We start from the raw sequence: 24969 nt of genomic DNA, 5'->3' as shown, positions 1-24969 counted from the left end.
AATTAATGATAATTAACAAAAAAAAGCTACATAAAAAATTATATTATTATACTATTGTAATTTTTCTTATGGGGAAGATATAACAAAGATTAGTATTTTACATTGTTTAAATGTATTGTCCTTTTACATATGTATATATTATATCGGTTTAGTAATTTTATTGCAATATTTCAATTTATGCACTTACTCTAAAATGACGAATATTGACCAATAGTTTTCAAAAAAATTTACAAACATATTTTTTAAGTAATATTTGAAATGGCTAGAAACCATTAAGCATGGAACAAAAATGAAACATTTCGTGTGAGTTTCAGAGGCTAGTATTAATTAAATATAAGTATTTTTTTAAATAATGTACTATGAAATCCCATTACTTGTAATAAATTAACTGTGGCTTTCTGCAGGTTGATATAATTTCATTGTTTGGGTAAAATGTCACGAAAAGGACGTTTATTCATTGTATCTTTTTAGATCTAGACAGAATTAGGCAAAACATTTTGTCGTAATCCAGATGTTAAGGTTTATAATATAATGATTACATTTACATGTATAATTTATAACTAATAAATATTTCCATCAAAATAATATATTCATTAAATTTACCGATTTTTTAGGATTAATATGACGTACTGCGTTGATGTTAAAATAAATAAAATTTTACTGTGCAAGAAACTGTTCCGTGAAATGAATCACTATCCTAATGTTTTAAATTCAATAATGGTTCACGATTAATTCTTCTTAAGAATTATAAAATATAACTAGTAAAATATAATATTTAAAATTCTCATAATAATATATTGCCACAAGGTTGTATTCAGTTTGAATACAAATATTTTCCGTGACAAAAAACAGAGCAGTAGTTGGACACTTTAAGCCTTCTGACAGAAAAAAAAAATAACAATAATAAATAAGCGTATGTCAATTAACTGTATATGAATTTGTAGGGTTCGTAGTATTGGTCTTATGGAATGTAAATTTGCCACAATTTGACAGGTGTAAGCATAACAAATCGGTGTGTGCCTTCCTCTTTTAAAATATGACAATCTATAAGCATAATACCTACGCATTATTATATTTTGATTTATTATGCGAACGGGAAGACTCAGTTTTCATAGTATATTTAACATACGTAGGTATTACACTTTTTCCATTATTTATTCTAGAAACTGTATTATTTTCATTTTAGAAAATTTTTGATCTTGATAAAATATGTTTCCGTGAACACTGATAAAATAAACATTTCTACCTTATAACGCTGTATGCGGATACAGTAGGTACACACTGAAAAGCAATTCAATTTGAATATATTTGTTTGGTTTTTTTCATACTTACTAATATTACCTATCTCTTATTTTCTACCGACATGTTTCGTTATATTATTATTATTATTAATATTGGATCTGGTCTTACATAACAGTATATAATACTATACTTTCCATTTATCGTATAGTAGTATTTTCTTAAGTCGATATTTATCAATGTAATTCACGTCATGTTATGTTAATAAAAAAATATATTTATCTACCTTACAAATACCTATCGTAAGTGTTTATAAAATCGCATTATTCTCTGAACTAAAACCATATACCTATCGTGTATAATGCCGTATTTGTGTATTTAACATTTTAAGTCAAAAATCAAATCTTAACGTCTAATCACGCATATCTACATGTGTATCAGAAATCAGAATATCACGCACTTGTCATAAATTAATTTTTTAACCAACGGTTAACTCATTACAAAAAATATTACGCCTCATAAAATGCAATTAAGAGTGGAAATTCAACTAAATAAATTACAAATACATTACAGATACATCATAAAATTTGGACCTACCACCGTTGCTTTACAATAATATTATAATATTATATTATACTAGGTGATTCTTTAAACAGTAAACTCACAATATCAAAAAGTATTAATAAATTGTATTTAAAAATAATTTAAGTCATCATAAAACGATATTTTTATTTAAAAAATATAATATTATAGTTTTACTATTTTTGAATGAGAGCAAACGTTTTTAGTTTTATATCCCAGAACAGAATATTTTTTCTAAGAATTCCAATTTATAAAAATGCAATTTAAAAAAAGTATAGTTATTACCTACTCTATAAGTATTTAAGTTTCCAGTTAATGAGTGTTTACTGTTAATAGAATTGCTCTATATAGGTATTAGGGGTATATTATACTAAATAGTTTGTACCTATTATGTATAGCTTAGCTCAGTTATATTATTTATCGAATTACTACACACCAAAAAACTAATAAATTTAAATATTATAATGTATATATAAATGTTCTCTACAATCAAAATGAATGTACTTCTGAAACATACACACATAATAATATGTTGTATGAAAGAAAAAAAACGAATGCTCTTCGTACGTATAATAAATATATAATACTATAATATAATGAGACTCTTTTGTACGTATTATTATGTGTTTTTTATAAAAAAAAAATTACAATAAAAAGCTACCGGTGGGGTTCTAGTTGGATCAATGGTGCCTATACTGTACACGTATAATACCCGCGACAAAGGTTATGCCGCCGTAAAGGGGTAAGACTCACGCAATCTCCGGAGGTCACGTTTTCGGGTAGATGACCTCGAGATCCAAGTGCGAAAAAAATAAACAGCCAAAAAACTCTTGTCGGATACTCAACGCCCACTCTACAGCTAATCACAGCTCGGACATAGATTCCCAAAACTGTTGAAACAAATTACGCGTGTAATACTCTGATGATTGGGAAAACACGCATTTAGTTAGAATTTGAGCCGCACCTAGGGACAGAATCGGCTGATGAATTACGGACCTAGTTAGAGTTCGATTTTCTACATAGTCTATATCTATTGTATATTCCTAAACAATACTGCATGCTCGCCGATAGACAGTATATTGGTACTAGAACATTACGCACTGCTATGTCATACACTTATACAACTTGAATTTATTAAACTCGTCGAAATCACATAAAATCGACGTAATATAAAAATTATAGAATCTTTTCAGTCAGTATCCTTCAGAACAATAAACAATGCTCCACAGTGAACAAACCCTCTGTAATGACCGTCCCAAATCAAGCATTCTATAAAAGATAAATAAAAAAAACTACGTACCCAATTGTTCAGATTCCTCTCATGTAAAATTGATCCTCAATACAACCCATCGACTGTGAACGGCGGAAAAGAAAATGGTCCAGAGACCTTTTAACATAATTATTATTCATACTCGATTTTATTAAGAAAAAAAGTCATAATAGTAATATCAATGGATATTCTCTTTGATCATTTGAACCTCATGTCAATTGTTTTTTTCCTCTGATAAAAATATGTACTATTATTGTATTGGGTAATGGACATACGTTGTATGAATAAAAATAAAGTCATAATAAATAAAATCTATTCAAATTTCACTCGGAAACTTTTTGAAATATCCGTAAGTATATTATTTAATGAGCCACGACGTGCAATGCCTTTAAAGAAATCGCCAACTCGTATCGTCTGTATAAACAAGTATTCTACATTGTATCTTAAGTAAAATGTATATATTATTTACCCGTAATAATACGATGTTGAACTTACCGTTGGTAAAATCAATAACAATGATAATATGATTGTATTGCGCGCGGCTTTTGTAAACAAAACTCAACCTTCAGAAAACATAATATAACGAAGCAACCACTCTGCGTAATATGACAAAGATAGATCAGATCATAATGTAATAAATTACATCGTCAAACATGAAACACGATAGCCCGCTAGTATCTTTTCTCTTTCTGTCGAAGATAACAATGTATATTATGTATTATACTTTATCTTAAACTGATTACGGAGGTCTTGCGGAGGACGTGCATAGCAATAAACCATATTATTATTGTTCTATAAAACAACATAATATTAGATTATTTATAAACTATAATAAGTGATTTGTTTAAAGATCGCATGTATAGTAAACTTTTGTGCAGAACGCGTACGGTCGGGTGGCTTTTAGGAAATTGGCCTTTTAGAAATCGTCTGCTTGTCTATCCAAAATAAGTCTCGTCTCGTTGTTTTTCCGACGTTTTATTGAGATAAAAATCAGGGTGTTCAAATCGTTATAATATATTGTTTGATATTCAATGTCCGTATGGTACAAAATAATACGACTGTATTGTTACACTGCTTGAAGAACACCCGTTTGAATGAAATAAAAAACCACCCAAATATATATATATATACATAATACACCATAATATTATACTATAGATACGGATTTGTTCGAGATTTTTAAAAGATTAAAAAAGCGAAATAATAGCGGCCCGTGTACTGTTGCGCGGCGTATATACCGTCGGGACTCGTGTTTTTTGTGATTTCTTTTTTTTTGGTTTTTGTTGTCGTTTTCGTTGTTTGGAGGCGACGATAAATCATTGAATTCGATAAAAAACAATTATTCCGAGCTATCGGTTCGCCCGAGATAATAATAAAGTGGTCGAGATATTGGCCGGATCGTGTACCGCATGCTCGCGCCGATTTCTTTCGCGATTTTTTCGTTTTATTTCGTTGTTTTTACCGCTCTCGGACCGCGTGCTGTTGAGTTTACAATCTACATAAAAAAAAATGCCAACGCAACGGTTCGCGATTTTATTAGCGTCCACGTTGTCCGACAAATGAAATGTGTCGTCGTAAAACTATATAATAATATATTATTATAGGTCCCTCGCCACATATACGTACGCTTACTATACATCGGAATCTAAAACGGTTACGAACGTGACGACGTGTTAAATAATATTATACTGTGACAGTATAAAATAGACATACCTAATATTATTTAGTCAATCGCAGTTGCAGTTGCCATTTTCATAAATCGAGAGCAAACACGTCGTCCCGACAATTCATCTTTCCCGAAACTTTTCGGGATGATCGAATAGTAGGTACACTTATGTGGTTTGAAATTATTATTGTTATTGAAAATATTATAATATAATGTTGACAATTTTGAATTCTATGAATGATATCAGACATACCTATATGTATGATAAATGATAACATTTCTGTACGTGTTCGACTTTATTCTATTTAATATATATTTTATAAAAATGTAATGAGCTTGATCTGACATGGACTATATCTGAGTATTTCAGGTATTTCCCTAAAATTATCATTTTATTTTTCGTCAAAAAATGTGCTAATAATATTATTTGGAATAAGACAAGACTACGTTTGAAACTAACCAAGTTGTGGCATGTATCATTGGCGTCATTTGGGGAGGGGGGATGGGTGTACATTTGCACCAACTTTTTTTTAAAACGCCTTCTTTGGCCCGCCAACAATAAATATAAGTGCCGATGAGTGGTTTATAGTATATTTTTTCAGTATTAATTAATTTAAATATATTGTTCTAATGTTTAATTTCCAAGAATGTTTGATGTCGTTTTTTGGTCCCACAATATTATAATTGATAAAATTATAACACAAACATTGTGAAGAAGGGTACCAATAAAATACATTTCTGGTTTTATTAAGCTAGCTATACTATAGTTATACTATGTATATTGTGAGTATGCAGGGAGAAAAAATGTGTATATTTTATGATAAGGGTGTTTAATACCCATACATTTATTTAAGTGTAAATACCACTGTACACTGGTGTCCACAGTATAAAATAAATACATTAAAAGTACCTGCACATAGTTCGTCAAAAATAGTAACAATATTGTGATATTTTCATACTAATATAAGTGACATATTAAATAAATTATATAAATATAATACAGTTTTTGTCCTCACTTGAACCCCCCCCCCCCCCAAAAAAAAAAAAAAAGTATTCTATGTGGCCTGGTAATGACTTGAATGGCCTGCAAACATTTTGGTACCAACAACAAAAAAGTTTAAATGACGCCCCTGACATGTATTCATACTACTATTATTAGATACTCACCATTTATGTGTAGTTATTATGTAAATATTGAGATATGACAATTTTTTTCAGATAAAGTCAGGAAAAATCCGTACTTATCTGCAGGTTCAAGAATCAGTTAATTTTCTATACAAACTATACTCTCTTATAAAATATAAAACGAATTAATCTGGTTAGTGCACCCAGCACTTGTAGGGAATTCTTTACTCCATTTTATTTCCAGAAAAAGTATGCGTTTTTTTTTTTTTTAAATAAATGTGAACAGGTCCGAATTTTGCAGGAAATCCTTAAAATGGCGTATTCCTCGTTAAAACATTTCACAAAGCGATAACGATATAAAAAACGGTGAAGACGGTAAATGTATCGACGTTATATTATTACGCACGCATAAATCATATTACAATATTATAATAATATGGCAAATCGATCATTTAAACTATAACGGACACTCTGCACCGGAACCTGTCCTAAACGTAAGTTATAGGTAGGTTAGGCACCTAACACATTTTTGTCACATTGTTTATCGTGGTGCGCGTCCGCTTTACATCGAAAACACGACTTCTTACATGTTAAATACGTCATACTGTATACGGAATGAGGAATTTTTCTGCTTTACCGGACACCCTATTTTTTGCAATTTTAACGTATGTAGTTAAGCATACTGAAAACGATGATGAAGTCAGAGTTTGGCGCTCGGACTTAGTTTTGAAATTATAGCTAATTTAACCTGACGTCATCACTCGCTCACTCTGACTGCTGTTATATTGTGTAATAGCTAGTGCCTTTATCATATTTTACAACATTAAACAATAATATATTTTATTAAAAACAAACATTGCTCTCATAACTAATAATTAATTAACTAATACATTAATAAAAAGCACGAGACGTGGAATGTGTACAAGCTACTTATAATATATAGAACATAACCCATAATATAATAAGGTATTAATAATAATATTAATGATAATTGTACGTTATCATTACACGGACAGTTAAAATTGTAGACATCCCTCAGCTTGTTATGTAAAACCACCTTGTTTGAGTTTCAGAGCTAAAACAAAGTTATTAAAAAAACATAAAATACACCCGGCGTGGTCACTCACTCGTTATGCTCGATCGGACAATTAAAATTGAAAACATCTCTCGACTTTTTATGTAATACATTGGGTGGGCTAGGACTTAAAAATGTTATAATTTCAAAATTAAATCCTAGAGTCAAATTCTGACTTCACCCACCCGTTTTTAGCATTTTTAACTACACACGTTAAAAGAAAAAAGGGTGTCTGGTAAAATAGAAATATACCCGGGATGATATTAATTGCTTTTGAAAATATTTTTTGTAACATATTAGAATACATTTATTTGTTACCGTTATTTTTTTTTTTTAAATCACAACAAACATTTTTAATTTTGTATTCCAAAGCTGAATGTATACATGGATATTTCGATTTAATTTCAAATGAGCCGGTACCTAATTAATTTAATTATAACTTATAACTAAATCAGCAATAAAAATGTACATATTATTCAGAGTGGAGAGGCACAGCTGGTCTATCACTCAAAACATTGGCCCAATATTTCTGTTCATTGTAATAATTCACAATACTTAGAATTCTAATACCTGCACTAATTTGATGTTTCAAATTTTGATTTCCAACCATAAAAATGTTCTGTTACGTTATATAATGAAATTTAAATTAAAACATATACACGTAATATTATCATTTGAAAGTAAACAAATGTGAAAAATGAATAGTATAAATACATTTGTTTTTAAAAAATGCTGTGTTTTCATCGCTCCGAGAGCGTGCTAAATTCCCGGTTTCTAGACGTAATTTAATACAACGCAATAAATTTTAACTTACTCCGCATATACTCGTATATTTACATGGTGACTACGGGCAATAATTAAATACCTTAATGTCAACAACCACAAATCGTATGCACTGCTGCAGGTAACTATACGGATGGACGGACGGACGGACTCGACGGGGACACGTCTTTTAATAAGGTGTTATAATATACAACTCGTCAGTTTAACTGCAAAAATATAATTGTATAGGGCTTATGCGGTAGCGTGAGTACCCAATTAATTGTCGAGTCATGGTAACTACTTTTTGGTTAGAAGCTAAGAAAAAACTGTTAAGGGATAAAAATATAACTGCCTTTCACGGCACGTTACGCGCGGGAGTCGTCGTCGCGGGGTCGCCAGATGTGACGACCCGTATTTATCCATCGATCGCCTCTCCCTGCCGTAATAGGACTCGCGAAAATTAAACGTCAACGGTTCGTGACAATTTCAGCGGTGTTCACTCGGACGTATTAGAATATCACGAGTGATATTACTATACAACCATAGCTATTGTACACGTCAACTATAATAAAACAACGTTATGTATTATAATCGTCGGGACGAACCTAACACGTTTGGTTTAACTCACCGCCGACGCAACGATCCAGCAAGCGCGCGTAGTATTGAGATAGTAATACACACAATGTTTCCCGTAAAGGAATGACCGGCTGGCGTCATAATATTATGATAGTACACCTTAAGTTATGCAAAAAAAAACCCTCTAAAGGGAGTGTTTGACTTTTTCATTTTTTTTTTTTAGTTACTAGCTATTCGACTTTTTTTTTCAAACAAACCGAACCCACCGCACATTCGCTGATGTATCTTCAAAATATTTCGACTTTTTATCGTATTTTTTTTTTTTGTTTTTTTAAAAGCTATTTTACTGCATACCTAAACCTGATAATATGTACAAATTATTTTTATTAAATTAAAAAAAAGTAGAATTCTGTAGAATAATAAAATACAAATAAAAACTGTAGTAAATACTGCGTGATTAGAAGTTATACGCGATTCCTTTTAAAAATGTCTATTTTTACCAACCATTTTTACTTTTTAATTTAACAAAAATAATTTGTACATTTCTGGTTTGATTGTGTATGTTTATAGAACAATAAAATAGTTTTGAAATATCAAAAAAATTACGGTAAAAAGTTGACAAGTTTTAAATATACGTCAGCAAATGTGCGGTATAGGTGGTCTGGTGGTATGTTTTGTTTAAAAGAAAGTTGAACGACATACAATTAAAAAATCAAACCGCCCCTTTAAATTGGTTTTTGTCATAACTTAAGGTGTACTATCATATTATTATGCCGCCGGGCGGTCACTTCTTCAGGGAACCACATCATTGTATATTCTTCAATATATAATATAGACATTCGAAACCTGCAGCAGGTCGGGGGTAACCGTAAATTTCTCGAGGGAAAAAAATAGAAGAAGACAATAAGTGGAATGGAATTTCGTTAATGCCGAAAGACCCGAATGTCGCTCAGTGCAGGCGGTTTGCTCGTCACAATAATATACACGCGAAGACGGAATGCGTTTTGGAATTGACCGACTGGGAAAACTGCGGACCGCTGGCAATTACGTCGATACGTCGACTTAAATAACACGAACTTTACCAATATTGTGAAATGTCGGTGGCAGGAAAGTTCAGTGGCGTCGTGGCCGTTGAGTAGTATAATCGGTCCAGCATTATTTTGTATTGTCTGCAATACACACACACGCGGTCATCACACGCCTGAACTTTTGACCCCAGGCGGCCTATGGATAACGATTTTCAAAAAAAATTTCTTAGATGCTAAGTTTCCGAGAAATAGGGGAAAAATTCCACGGATTACGTCAAACGTTGACTACCCTTTATTCGTACATATCTACTGGTTGGGATGGGTACACAATTAACCAGATTATTAAATCGAGTACGAGCAATTTATACTGCAACAATAAAATCCATTGTGTGACGTGTAGTTATAGTTTAACTGAACAATTTGAACAATTAAAAATATATCCGTCCAAAATCGATCCTATAATAAATCAGTAAAATAATTTACATGTACTTACTTGCCCACACACATTTCGTAAATGTTTTTCAAAAATGCGCTCGGTAGGTATATAATATGTTATTCTGAAAATATTATAATATTATGATATATCATGTCGATATTAACGCTAAATTTAATTATTTTTTTTTTTTAATGGAATTTTCAACCCGATGGCCCGACTCTGATATAAGTAATCGTGAGGTCTTAGGATTGACCGTTCCGACCCCCCAACCCACTGGCACCGTCAGTGCCGGATTTACTTGGGGTGTCTAGGGGTACCGGTTGCCGATACAAACACCGATATTAATATTTTTAAAAAAATACAGTCAATACTTGTTTTCAATAAAATTAATACCTTTGAAATACGTATATTATTTTTCACCCCCATAAGCGTATAGAGTGTAAATCGTTTGGGTCGTTACACTATTCACTCGTTCGTATACACGTGGTGCCCTCGTATTATATTATTACAATACTTTAACCTCTGATATAAAATATGTAATCACACAATCGCAACACTATTGAAAATTGGATATAAATAATGAATGATTTTTTGACGGTTTCACGCAGTATAAATTTAATTTAAGTGCACGCGTAAAAAAGGGTATTATTTTCCCTCGACGATTATTCTGCTAGAATGGTTCTGGTATGAACAAATATGGAAAATCGTCAAATTATTTAATTATAATGCCGCAATTATTCAACATGAAATAATATTATGAACTGCGACTCGTATATTCCAGTATTATTCGATAAATAATCCGATCCTTATACATTCGTTACTAAAACTGGTCGCAAAAAGTTCACCTTGAACGCAGATAACTGGGGTTTAACTTTAAATTATCCCCTCGAAGTTCAATAGGTGTGTATTAAAAGGTTTACGAATTCGTCGTTAAAGTGTATTATTCATACCTACGTTTTCTTTTTTCGTTGTTGACTTGACCAAACGGAATGAATGTAGATACCATGTGCACCTATACACGGATCGGAAACTACGGAATTATGGTTCCCTGGTCAAGATAAAATATACGAAGTGGTCCCCGATAAAATAATTTATCATCATATACAACTGTTCGATTTGGTACCCATACAAATAGCTGGTAATATTAGTGAGATCTGATGACTTTGATTTTTCACCAAAAATCTGAACAGAATAATTATCATTTACTTCAAAACGAACTACATACAAATCGTTGTTAACCATTTGACGGAAACCTTTATTCAGAATCGAATTCCTCTCACCCAAACGTTTTTTATTAATATAAAAATAGATCCGATACAAAATATATCCAAATCAAAGAAACACACTTAAATTAAAGTCGAAAAATACAGCTGAACACGAAAAGGGAATTTGTGAACAAATAAAAAAAAATCAAAGGACTGCCAATTTTCGAGTTGACAGTTCGTAAAAACCGATGTTGTAAATGTATAAGAGCTTGACATTCATATTTTTATTGTAATTTATTTTAATTAACCTTGACTTGTTTTTAATTGGGCTGGGCTGTATTATTTATTATATACCTATTTTATTATTAATTTAGTAGTATTGACAATATAGTATATACGTATATTGGCTAAAAGTTATAATATTGTATATCGACTTACTAGCAACACGTTTAAGCATACCTAGATGGATATTCTAGGCACTCCTAATCCTGTCTAAAATTGGAATATTATGGTGTATATAGGATAATATTAGTCTGATTACTTGGAAAATAAAATTTGAATTATGAAACATAATATAACTCTGAATAAATGGCTAAGATTATTTTATAATTAAAACTAACACGCTCTGCATAACAATTAACATTTAATAGGCTCACTTCTGGTATGCTCATCAATGAAGTCATAGGCGTAACTGCGCAAATGGACAAGACGTACCATCTATGTATCTCGAATAACAATGATCGCTGAGCGTGTAGGTTATAATATGTACTTACACTCTTAGAACTTACACCAGAGAACAAGCAGTTAAGGTACTATCTGAAGATTCTTATATGATTAACAGTATATTATAATCTACGTCCTCTGAATTCTTCTTTAACTTATTGTACGTCCGTGTCGGGTTTTCTATGTTTTACGTTCAGTGACCCAAAATGCAATAATGGACCCACCATGCAATCATACTTAGACAATTGCCTATGTTATTATTTTTATTATTATTATTTTAGAGCTGATGTCTTTTAACAATTATTAATCTTCACTGTTATCTACAATTGCATTTAATTGTATTACAAATAATGCAATTAGCCTTAACTATTAGTTATATATTGATATTGATATTTGTTTTTAAAATCTAATCTAAGCAGCCTGATTATTTAGAAGAAAAAAAAAGTCGATACATGAAATATCTGTAGGAAAAGAGGTCCAATTTCCAATATTTAACTTCTTAAGAACGGGTGGTATCGAATCTCCTTCATCATTTCGATGCCCAGATCTTATTAAGGAAAAAAATTGGAAAATGTTTTTTTCATGTTCAAGAATTAATCACAAACTCATAAGATAGAACAACTATGTAAAATGCTTAAATGTTGGTGAATAATATTTAATTTTTAATGTATGTACTTACTTCAGTATATTTAGGACTATAACTAACAAGTACCCATATATTATTTAGGTTTCTATAATTAAAACTGTATTTAAATACATTTTCAGAATTTGGTACTCATACGAAATGGTTTAGCTTGAGTGCGACCGCTTATGTTATACCTATATACGTTTTAAAAACGATCAAACATAGTCATCTAATTTTTTACTAAAAATCAACACTTGAAATGTTTCAGACGTAGCGATTAACAAACCATGTTTTTTCAACGAGCAATGTGAGAACCTCGTATTCCAAACAGAGTGCAGAGATGATGTTTGCTCTTGCCGGTTCGAGAGGACTCCGGTGTTTCAAACGGATGGATCAGTCCAATGTATTGGTAGGTATTGAACATATTATTGTTTTAATATCCGACCTATATAACATAACAAATATTATACGCTAAGGATTGAAAAAAAATTATGAATCATGATTTGTGATAACAGTAAACGCAAGGCGACTCTTTTTTAAAACTCAACACTTTCATATTTTCTGTCTATTTCGATAAAAAAGTTTTCATGCAATTTTAACTTCCTACATAATATGGTATTTCAATTTTTATTATACTTTTATAACATTTTCAAAATATACTCGCCACAGTATGTACATTATTTTAAAAATATAAATTGTACTTACAAAAATAAAGTGTTCGATACGCAAATAACGATATTTCCACAGATATAAAATACTAGATAGCTAACAAGACATCGAACATTGAAGTTATCCGCCATATGCGTGTAGGTCAATGTTTACATAATATTATCTTATCAAAACGACATGATAACAATCTGATGGTCAAAATACTTTTATATCTGACGATGGAATATTGAATAAGGATAATATAATGTGTTGTCATTAAAAACCTTTGCAATAGAAATATATATTTTTATATTTTTTTAATATTTTATAAAAAATTTTTATTCTGTGCGAATAATATCATGTTATCATACAGTATTGATATGATAATTATGTAAACATTGACCCACACGCATATGGTGGCTGACTCCAACATCGATTATCTTAATGTAGACAAGTTAGCTATCTAGTATTTTATATCTGTGGTTATTTCTTAACATATTTAAAATACATTCAAGTCGATTGATATACTCTGTGTCGAACGTTAGACAAAATTACTCTACATCGCTTTAGGTCACCTAAATTAAATTTTGAAATACGCGTTAAAATTAAATGACGTACGCACTACTTGAACGTTTCATTCGTCTTAACTTCGATTGAAGACGACAACATTAAAATATGTTATTCGTTTTTATATATATATATAAAAAAAAGTGGGTAATGGATGTCACTCTGCTGTATAGTATGTTACATGTGGGTCAATGTACTATAATGAATTGTATTTAACTTGAATTCTGTGTTTCTGAGCGGAGACGGTTTTTATATTGTTATTATTTATTATAACCTGTAAGTTGAATTAATATGAACATTTTATTATTATTATTTGTTTCTATGGTAATAAACAAAACGTTAGAAATTAAAATCCCATTTTTAGTGGTTTTTCGTAATTTGTCGGTGGTTTTTCCCGTGGCATTAAATAACTATTGAGAGAATCGAATCTCTAAAGTACCATATTGATCCAATTTGCTAAAAGATAAGGTATTATATGTTGAAATCGAAACACTCCTTCTGGTGCAAATTTTGCATACAGGATAAAAAAAGTAAACACCATTGTAAAACCACTATAGCTTCCTCGCTCCGCTTAGAATCTAAAACATGAACAATACTTATTGTTTTCAAAACAGAATATATTTATTTTTTATAATACATATGATGTTATACCTACTTGTTTTTTTTGTTTTTATTTTTAGCCAAGAACAATTCCAACTCCGAACCTTATACTGATCCAGCAATGCTGTGCGTGTTGGCTGGGATGTGTTTAATGTTCATAATTATATGCGTAGTACTGAGATTGTTTAGCAAGTAAGAGTTTTGGTTTTTTACTTTCGTAAATCAAATACTTGTTCTACATTCGAACTCCACACACTAATGATTAATCTACGTCAATGTCAATAATGTCATGTGACCGTTAGGCGACGACAATATTGTATCTTTATGACTGTCTCATAATCAGAAATCACTAATTGTGAATAATATTATGGTGGACACGTCACGCGTCACAGTATTTAAGAGTAACAGGTGTTTAAAACATTTGTCTCGCACGCGACTTATTCAGATTTATTCCTAATTGGATATAATATGTAATATTATGTATTTATGTGATTACTAAAATCCAAGTCATACAAAAGTTTTTAAATCCAATTACATGGCTGACATGCATAAAATGTTTTAAAAACGTTTCCATACACGTTTTCCACCACTAAATGTAAGCTATGTATTTGAAAACGTAGTTTAGCTGCAGTGAGGGTAATAGCCGTATTTTACAAATCCGTAATGAGAAAGTCGACCTATAATAATAGTTGTTGCCATAGTTGTGTGGACGATAAATACCAAACTTTTAATATTTATTATATAATCAAACTACGTAGTACATAAATTCTTCAAGTCTCCGGCCCATCCACATTTTCAATAAATAATGATAATAATAGAGCCAATTATCTGTTTTCTTAGTAGGTACAATGTTTGATAGTGGATGCTTCCTAAAAAGCAAATAATACACATATACGCGAATAATCAGAAACTGTTTTGGGTGTCTCTTAAGTGCTTATAATCATTTCAGTTGTTGGAATCATTTAAGAAATTACAAAAATAGTTTGCTTTAATTGAATTTTTATTTTTATAAATGTTTTTTTCGTTTTCGTTTGCTTAAAACATTAATTAATAATAATACATACACTAACCTAAACACAACATTACTTATCTTTAAATCCCTCATAAAGCCAGTATGGACATATGGTATCCAGCTATGGGGTAACGCCAAAAAATCGAACCTATTAATAAAATTCGAAGCTTCCAAAACTTAACAATCAGGAAACTACTCCACCTTACGTCTCGAACAGCACTATCCACTCCGACTTAAAAATGAAAACTGTCCAAGAAGAAGCAAAAGTACATTATAAACGCTTTCATAACCGTCTGTCCTCCAACAATCATCCACTAATACGCGATCAGTCTCGACCATTCCTAGCAATCTACCTAGTTGCCTCAAACGTAGTTGGTATTGTGACTTTCTTGATCCACCATGCAAATTTAAAAAAAAAATTCATTAGTGAGTGTCATTGATGGCTTCTCACATCTCGTGTTTCATGTAAATATATATGTTTATGTTAGTTCTCCTCTTTTTTAGATATATTAATGTACAATATATATTATAGATATGTAATTTCACTCTCTACCACATGTACTCATTGTGCCTCTTAGGTATAGATTGTATACTTACTTCAAAAAAAAGGAAAAAAATGTTTTTTATCATGATTTTTTTATAAAATAAAAATATACTTGTTCAAAGTACCAATATGAAATCCTTACTAATTTCTTATATAGGTATATTCGTAGATACCACATGAACTTTTCACGCTTTTCATTGCTTCGGAAATGGTACAAACTAAATTTCAAAATACACATCAGTACATCACACACACCATTTTGTATATAACCATACAAGTTCGTTTCCTGTTTGTAATCTAAAATAAATTAACAGTTCAAAAGTATGAACGATATCATCAGTTGAAAAAAATTGAAAATGATTTCAATTTGAAATAACACAATGATAATATTAAACTTTACGGAAACTATACGAGAATACAGACTGGATTTTAATTTTTCTGTTTCTATAGGGCACGTTGGAGAGAAAACCGTACGATATTCAACACGCCCAACCCGAGATTGATGAACGTGTCGCTACTGAGAGACAACAAACCACCGCCCGGAGCAGCCGGCGAACGTAGAGGTAGCAAATCCAGTACAAAGACCCATTCCCCTTCGAGACAACCAAGCATGGCCTCGTTGAAGCCCCATTCGCCTTCTTTAGGTTAGAAACCTCTATCTCTATCTATATAAAGCTTCTTCGTCGACTCCGTGGAGATCATTTATATACGCGACACGCCATAATAATATACGGTCTTTAAATCTCCAAACACTAATATAATATATTATTATGACTTATATGAGAATCCTCGGACTTGCACTTTTTCGAAAGTCGTTTTGTTTTGGCGAGCGAACGAATGGATATCTTCGACATAAAATCTCTGTATCTCTTATAAAAACAAAAGAAAATCAATTTAATATGTCTTCCGGTCATAATTAAAATTATACCTACGAATATCGTGTCATAGGTACGTAAATAGATTATAATTCATTGTATTGTGATCGTGTCCAATTCACAGTCGTTTCGTAATTGTTTTCCACTACAGTCGTTTACAACTCGTACGATGTGCGGCCTTTATAATATTAGTCTTCGTCGTAGTTTTCGACTAAGTTCTCTCGATAAATTGTTATCCATTTAGACCAGTCGAAAAATTTCTGAAAAAAAATACGTTACGTCAATATTGACGTTTTAATTATAATAAATTAGGGATCGGATTTAAATGCCCTTAAAAATATCAAAAAATTCACTTCCAAAAAATGCATTCATATGACCTAAAACTGAATATTTATTTTCAAAAAATACATTGTTGACCTAAAAACTCCAAAAAAAATGCTCAGAATTTACCACATATTTTTCAGCAATCAAGGTAGACTTTTGAACCGTTATATTTAGAAACTAGATTACCTTTTTACTAAAATATGTGTATTTATTTATAATTTTTTTGTTTTAAACCTATTTAAACCTAAATAAATAAGTAATGCCCTCAAAACGTTTAAAAATCCACTTAAACATCAAAAACTCAGAAAAACGCAAAAACTTCGTTCTAGCATAGTGTTGAAACACTTTTGTATCTTGGAAAGCATCATGTCAAGTATTCCAGTAAAAAAGATGCAACCGTATCGAAATCTGAGCCCTAATTATTATAATAGTTACAGTTAATAACACTATAGGTATATATACTATACCTACAGTTGTGCATAGTTTTCAGAATTTCGTTATTGGCTTTGCTTTGGACAAACAAAACAAACAAAACAAACGTAACATTATATATAGACAGTGGCCAGACATAATACGCGTGGCCGATAAAGGGTCGCGCTATGGTTATTATGACGTTTGTTTACCGACAATCGCGGTTTACGGCCGCGGGTGATTACCACGGTATCGGTCCAAAGATGATTTTGAACCGTTTTTGATTTTCGAGACCCGTTTTGTCTATACAAGAGATATTTTCACGAAGGTATTTATTTTGACCGATCGCCAAACAATATTTACGATTACGATTACATTCTCGCTCAATGTTCGGTAATAATAATATTATAATACGTCATCATGACACTAACCATCGGAAGTTTCATTCGTCGTGCAATAGAATGTTATTTAATATTTTATTATATTATTACCGTCGAATTAACATCGAAAAATATATACTTACACACTCTTCCGCGACATTTCAAGATGGAATCTAAAGTACACGCAACACGATCAAAATTTAAATGTGCAGCAATAGCACATTTACGTCGAGCTTGGACACACTAACGAGCATTGTGTCACTTTTTTTTTCATGACACAATTTTGTTGTAAAATTATTCTAATATTACTGACAAATTTTTACCCCGATATTATATTATCGTTTCGACAATCTTGATTTCGTAAACGTTTTTCAGTCGTTCGCTACATTCGCATATTATTATATCATATACGTCACGTCATCATAGACCATTTTCCGAGACTCGTCGTTGGGATTTCACTCGACGTAAAAATTATTGCTACGATCAGTTTTTTTTTTATTTTATACGACTTTCCGCCACGATTTGTGTGAAACATCGCTAAATATCACAGTGCTTTAATACGACGTATTTATATTGTGTATTTTTAATTTTTCTTTTTTTTAAACACGTCCAATAGTCATCGTTTTCGTACACTGTAATTTAGAGGTATTATATTATTATTATTATTGTTGTAATTATTATTATTGTTATTGTTGTTGTTGTTGTTGTTGTTGATATTATTATTATTATTATTATTATTATTATTATTATTATTATTATTATTATTATTATTATTATTATTATTATTAAATAACAGCACACATGAATAGTATTCATACACCGATAACTACAACTAATACATTATACATATAACCATTAAGCATAATATTATAACATATAGTAGTGTGTACTAAATGATATAAAATAGGTAAAGTCGAAAATAAGTTGTATTCTTTTACGATATATTATCTTATATATTATTCTATACTATTACGTTTATACTATTCTTCTATTTCTCGTAGATTAAATCGCTACAGTAGGTTAGGTCGGAGTCGCGATGCCCATTATACATGGGTACGTGCATTCCTACATAGTTCTTCTTGATTTTAAATTCATCTATTTGCCTACTAATTATTTGGAACTTAAAAATTCTATTCAAACCGAGTCTTGTGCTTTTTAACTGGAGAAGTCATATTTGTTGTCTGATGTTGTGCTTCATAACTCGTTCATATTATAAAGTAACATAATAATGTTCAGATAACTACTGAATGTTAGTCCAAAGTGTATTTGAGGTTGTGTTGACTTTATTAGCAGTACATACACAAATCCAATAGGGGTTTAAGTAAAAAAAAAACAAACCGTTGTACCTACGTTTTACGTATTAGAATAATTATATTATTTATTATGTTTGAAACAGTAACATTTTTTTTTAAATCACTGTTAAAACATACCTCTTATTGTTTAAAAAGATTCGTTATACCCGAGTGCATTTGTAGGTTATTTGCATTCATTTCAGATTAAAACCAAAGAATTTTGTTTTCAAAGTTATTTATACAATTAATTATATTTACTATTTAATCAAAATAATGTCAACATGTACACTCATCGTTTATAATAAGTACTGCAGAGAGTGTTACCGTTAAGAGTTATTAGTCGTTTGTTTATTATTTATAATACAAAACATTATTCCAAACATTTTAATCATATTATATATAAGACCTTTAAAGTTCAATGTGCTCAATCAAATACGGCGATACAACGGTCTATTACAACACTGTAAATTGATAGTATCTATAGATTTTTACGAACAACTCAAAATTAAACGGCAACACGCTACAAATTACATTCGCGATACTTTTCACGAGTTATGGCATAAAATGTTTTAATATTACTTATACTTTAATGCTCTAGACTCGGTTTAAACGTAAACAAATCTCCTCAAACATTTATATTTTCCTTTTATTTTACGTTTATTTCACTTCTCTATATACTTATAAATAGTTAATGTTGTTGTATAGTATTAAAACAGTAGGACGTACTGCATGAACACCCGTTTATTCTACCGTAGAACACCGGATATCCGGGAAATATAATTATATTGATTTCGACTTGTTTCAATCATCGTTCTCGACACACATTTCAACTACTATATATATTATATATATATACATATATATCATATAAATATACCGAGTAGAATAATATGTATCGAAAATAAACGACATGTTTTTTTTTCCTATTGAAAAATGTTAAGGTCGCGGAGTTCGGGGCAACAACAACGGCGGAAACGCAGAAACCATAAGGTCTCCGACGACCAAAAGTCCTGTGGCACTTCCGGCGGAACCAAAACCATCTGTGGCTGTGGACATACAGCCCGACGTGTGAATCTTGACATCGAACAATATAACAATATAATATGCCTGCGTCGCGTAACGGTGTATTCAATGCTTAAAACAGGTGTCAGGACATCGCAGACAATGATTTTATTTTTAAACAAAGTTATTCTTCTTCTTTCTACTTTATCCGCAAATGGGCTTGATTGCTTTTGGGACCACGGCTAATGGTTTATTAATTTTTCAATAATATTCGAACATAATAATAATAATAATATGTATCTAAACATAATATAATGTTATTATAATTATATTACATTATTATGATTTTTAAACATCTCTTTAAAAAAATATATATATTTATAATATATATCGATAAATCGCAATGACTGCGTGCTATATTTTTAAAATTATTTTAATACTTGGAACTCACGATGCTTAGAATACGTAGAACGAAGCACTTGGCAATATTAGCCGAGAGCTATATTCTTCACACAGTAAAAATATTTTACAACATGAATTTGTATTACTTAAATATTTAAAATAATAAAATAATTTAACGTACTTATTATAATAATTATTATGCTATGAACTCTGCATTCATATAAGTATAATTTAATATATACATATAAAACATATTATACACAATATAAATATATAATATATTTGATTCTTAGACTCACGAAATTTAAAAATATTCGTAACTATAACTAATACACATTTTTTTTTATTAAATATAATATCATTATATAATTACTTACATATACGACGTATCATCCATCAATTAACAATGTATAGATTTTTTTTCAATTTCGTTTAAGTAATCTAAGTATTGTAAGTATAAATTTAAAAACTTTTAAATAAGTATTTATATTATATATAATATTTATAATATTTATAATATTTAATTATATACATATATATACCTAGCGCGTAATTTCGTTTAAGTAGGGTAGGTTATCGTTATAATAATTATGAATAATAATAATAATAATATAAGTATGACAAGACATTTTTTATTCTTTAGATTTAAGTTAATATTATACATAAAAAATAATAATATACATAAACGATAATAGTTTTAGGACGTATTACATGTATTTTTTTCTATAAATGCATTTCAGAAAGGCGATATGGACTCACCATTATTTTTAACCGTTTACAGGGGTCTAAGGTGAATCTCGAGACTTGAGAAAACAGAGGGAAGGTTTTCTCAAGTTCAAAAACGCCTTAGAACTTGTAAGCGTAAAATTTAAATAAAAATAACGGTTTTTTCTTACCGCTTTTCGTCAATTGTAATTATTGCCATCAATAGATATTAATTACATTATATCTTTAGAATAAAATGGTAGATGTTAAAAAATATTCAAACTACATTTATTTGTCCTTAAGATTTTACCCTAATTTATTAATTAATAATACTTGTTCGCAATAAACTGCTCAATAAATTTAGACGTTTCAAAAGAGCAGCTTGCTTTTATAAATGTAATATTTTGTTCACGTTACATTTTTGTCCCTTTGTGATAAATACTAAAACTTTCTATTTAGTTACTTTACATGTCAAATTAATCTTAAACAACCATGTATATTGTTTCTTTAAACTCAAATTTGTTTAGACTAAGATTAAAAGCACTTTCACAATATTTTGTTTTTTTACATTGTATTTACAATTAATTTATAATACCTATTATACCTACTAGTGATATTTTTGTAATATTTTTACCACCATTCGTTTCCTTTAAAGTTTACATTATAATCATTTTTCCTGTTATTATTCTCCTCCTTTAACCAATAAAACAAGTATATCAAAACGCATTTGTTTATTTTTATTTAAACCTGTCAACCGTCCGATATCCTCTGATAGAGGAAAAAATAACACATTAGATAATTTACTTACATTTAGTGGCTATTAACTGTATTACATCACTTTACGTGTAATCCTGTGTGACTGTACGGGCACTATAACTTGTAGAGTTTTTAGGTTTTACGATATTAATATAAGTAAGATTACAACGCCAATAGTTCTGAAGAAAATATATTTTTTTAAGGAAGCTCGGCTAACATATTATAGAACTTTATATTAATATTTAAAAATAAACTAAATAACTTTTATGCTTATCCAACAAAACATGAATTTGTTCTACGCAATATTATAATATTATAATGATTGAGACAAGTTTCATTCAAAAATTATACACAACAATTATTTAAGATAATAATAACAAATTAGAAGACAATAATTAATTTAAAAATCAAAAATCAATATCCAAAAAACTTTTAAAAACATGAAACATTCCAAATATTTTATTTTTAAATTAAGGTTCAATAATATTTCATCAACTATAAATTCTGATGAGATCATATAATATGTCAAGTGTTACCATAAATTGAGTATATTATAACTCAGTGTAAAAAATATATTTTGTTTAACACTATGAGATACAGTGACGTGTCCATGGGGGGATGGGTTTAAATAATAAAAACATTTTCCAGATAACATTTTTCAAACCCCTCCCCCCTGTAAAAATTCTGGACATGCAACTGATGAGATATTGTAATTTTGTAGTGGTCATCTAAATTTACGTTCAGAAAATTGACCAGTTTGACTAAAATCCTAATTTAGAAATACATTTGAGACATAAATGTTTCCTATAAATAATATGTAAGAGTAAGTTATTTTGTAAGCGTGTACAGTGTACACGTTATAACGTTATAATAATAATATTTTATGGCATTAAATATTTGCGTATAAGCCATGATTTTAAATTTAAGAATTTTGTTAATTTTCCAGGAAAACGTAGTACTAACAAATTTTTTTTTCAACTATGGATCTTTCAACGTTTTTTGAAAAATCATTTGCCAAATTTTACGGCACACTGATGGTTGGTAATCAGTGGGTTCTAGAATGGGTAATACAGATATAAAAGAAGCCTTACTAGTTTACAGGTTTCTAGAACTACTGAGTTCGACATAATATGCTACGCTATGGTGATCACATGCTTATATTTCGGGTGAAAGTCTTACAAGTTCCCCTCACTACGAAACACGAGTTTATAATATTATTAATAACTAAACGTTTATTTCTTCTTTTATTTTGATTGAGATAAGTTCGTAATATTATAGGTAGCTGGTACCTATATTCTTGTTTTTATTTGCATTTATTTTATTACGATTATTAATGTGATTATTAATCGAAACTAATTAGTATTACCCATTTAGATAATCATAAATAAATAAATAAAGATAAACAATTACTGGCTTAAGAAATTAATTTAAAATACTTTATTTATTACATTATATCTAAAATAATGTTTCCAAAAGTCGATGAATCGGAGCTAATAAAGAACGAGTTTAGCAGATTGAAAGGTAAGTCATTTTAATGAAACAAACGTTACTTTTGTAATTATTAATTATATATTTTGCCAAGCTTACATTTTTGTTTACTTATCTTTAAGTTATTTTTTAAAGATATATTCGCATAAGTTAAAAAAAATACAAATTTAATGAAAGTTTATATTTGCAAAAAAATAACGAGTGTTGCTTTTTTGCATCGGTTAATTAAGTCTTAACTTTTAACTTTTTCATCAGAAAGTTATTCAAAACAATATTTATAGTGATTAAACAAAACGTTAGCAGAATACTAATATCTAGTTATAACTTATTTTCTCTTTAAAATTAAATATTTAAATTTGCTTGAAAATAATATATGTATTATAATTTATAATATATATACCTAGTTTGACTATATAGATTATACAGAGCTACTGATTGAATCTACAATTACTGGTCGACATAGGTCAGTATTAATTTAAAAATAATTCCTTTGTTTTTAATAAAACCGATTTTGATATGATATACATCCAATATGAATATAGGTCAATATAATATAAATCATAAAGACAATTAATGGAGTCGCAGTTATATTATATCCAATCACAGTTCGTTCGAAACAATTTTTTTAAATTGGTTCATATTAATAATAAGGAATAATAAAACTTGACCTTGGAGTATTGCAAGAAATACCGAGTGATCTATTTAATGGCAAATAATAAGATGGTCATTATGTAAAAAACATTTTTGAAATTTGTTTTTTACATAATTTTAAGACGTTATAGTATATTATTATTCTTTATTTCCATTTGTTTTCATTATCATTTTTTTTTTACTATTTGTTATCTTTATAATTTTTTTTTATTTTAACTTTTTTTATTAACAACATCTGTTAATTGTAATTTCTTATTCCAAAGCAGAATACGTCTTATTCGAGTACTTTGATGTATAAAAATCAAATTATGGATGAGAAGTTATGATGAGTTATTTTAAGTATTTTATGTTATGAGCTTATGACTTATGACGAGCTGGGTAGATTGGTAAACTGGAAAATGTTGGTCCCACTACTCCGTCCTTATAAACTTTAAACAGGTACTTATAACTATTAAGCTCCTTGTCAGAAATTTTATTTTGAAACATCGAACGACACTGAATAAAATATTCTGCTTAGGAATATGAAACTAAAAAAGGTGGGTAAGTGGATGTCGCTCTGCTGTACAGTAGGTTACAAGTGGGTCACTGTATAATGGATAGTATTAAATTTGAATTCAATGATATAATATCACTGTATAAGAAAAACGATTCTGAGTGGAGACGGTATGTCAGTCTAGATATTAGACATACATATTTAGGTATACCTATCTATAGTATTATTATAATTTTCAAATTAATCATATCATAATATCCATTAGGTAACGCGTTATACATCAACAATAAACCGTGGTACTATCATCGATGATTCATGGACAGATCCCCGTAATACATTTCCCCGTTAGACATTTCCCCGTTACCGTTTCCCCGTCCAATATTTCCCCGTCCAGCGATTTTCCCCGTTGGACATTTCTCCGTCAAAAGAAGGATATATATAAGATATAACAAATAAAGATAGTATAAATGTTTATATAGCTTATATTGCACCTTGTACGGACAAATT

The 24969-nt window shown here is 29.8% G+C and overlaps 2 protein-coding genes across 4 annotated transcripts in view; both read left to right on the top strand.

Moving 5' to 3' along the window:
• Positions 1-20541, top strand: part of LOC100166209 — an 80963-nt gene extending 60422 nt beyond the window's left edge. For 2 of the 3 annotated variants that reach the window (XM_008190651.3, XM_001942492.5), the window contains 4 exons: positions 12581-12721; positions 14208-14319; positions 16134-16327; positions 19907-20541. In XM_008190651.3, the coding sequence (XP_008188873.1) occupies positions 12581-12721; positions 14208-14319; positions 16134-16327; positions 19907-20037 (578 nt within the window). In that variant the 3' untranslated portion in view covers positions 20038-20541. The remainder of the gene's footprint in view (positions 1-12580; positions 12722-14207; positions 14320-16133; positions 16328-19906) is intronic. The other variant, XM_016809007.2, reaches the window with a different exon arrangement.
• Positions 20542-23278: 2737 nt separating this feature from the next.
• LOC100164725 (molybdenum cofactor sulfurase-like) overlaps positions 23279-24969 on the top strand; it is a 30355-nt gene continuing 28664 nt past the window's right edge. The window contains exon 1 of the mRNA XM_029486080.1: positions 23279-23351. Coding sequence (XP_029341940.1) covers positions 23294-23351 — 58 coding nt within the window. The 5' untranslated portion in view covers positions 23279-23293. The remainder of the gene's footprint in view (positions 23352-24969) is intronic.

This window comes from Acyrthosiphon pisum, chromosome A1 (genome assembly GCF_005508785.2).
Source record: "Acyrthosiphon pisum isolate AL4f chromosome A1, pea_aphid_22Mar2018_4r6ur, whole genome shotgun sequence".
Taxonomy (NCBI): domain Eukaryota; kingdom Metazoa; phylum Arthropoda; class Insecta; order Hemiptera; family Aphididae; genus Acyrthosiphon; species Acyrthosiphon pisum.
The sequence above is the reverse complement of the archived record's forward strand: the minus strand, read 5'-3'. Positions and strand labels throughout refer to the sequence as shown.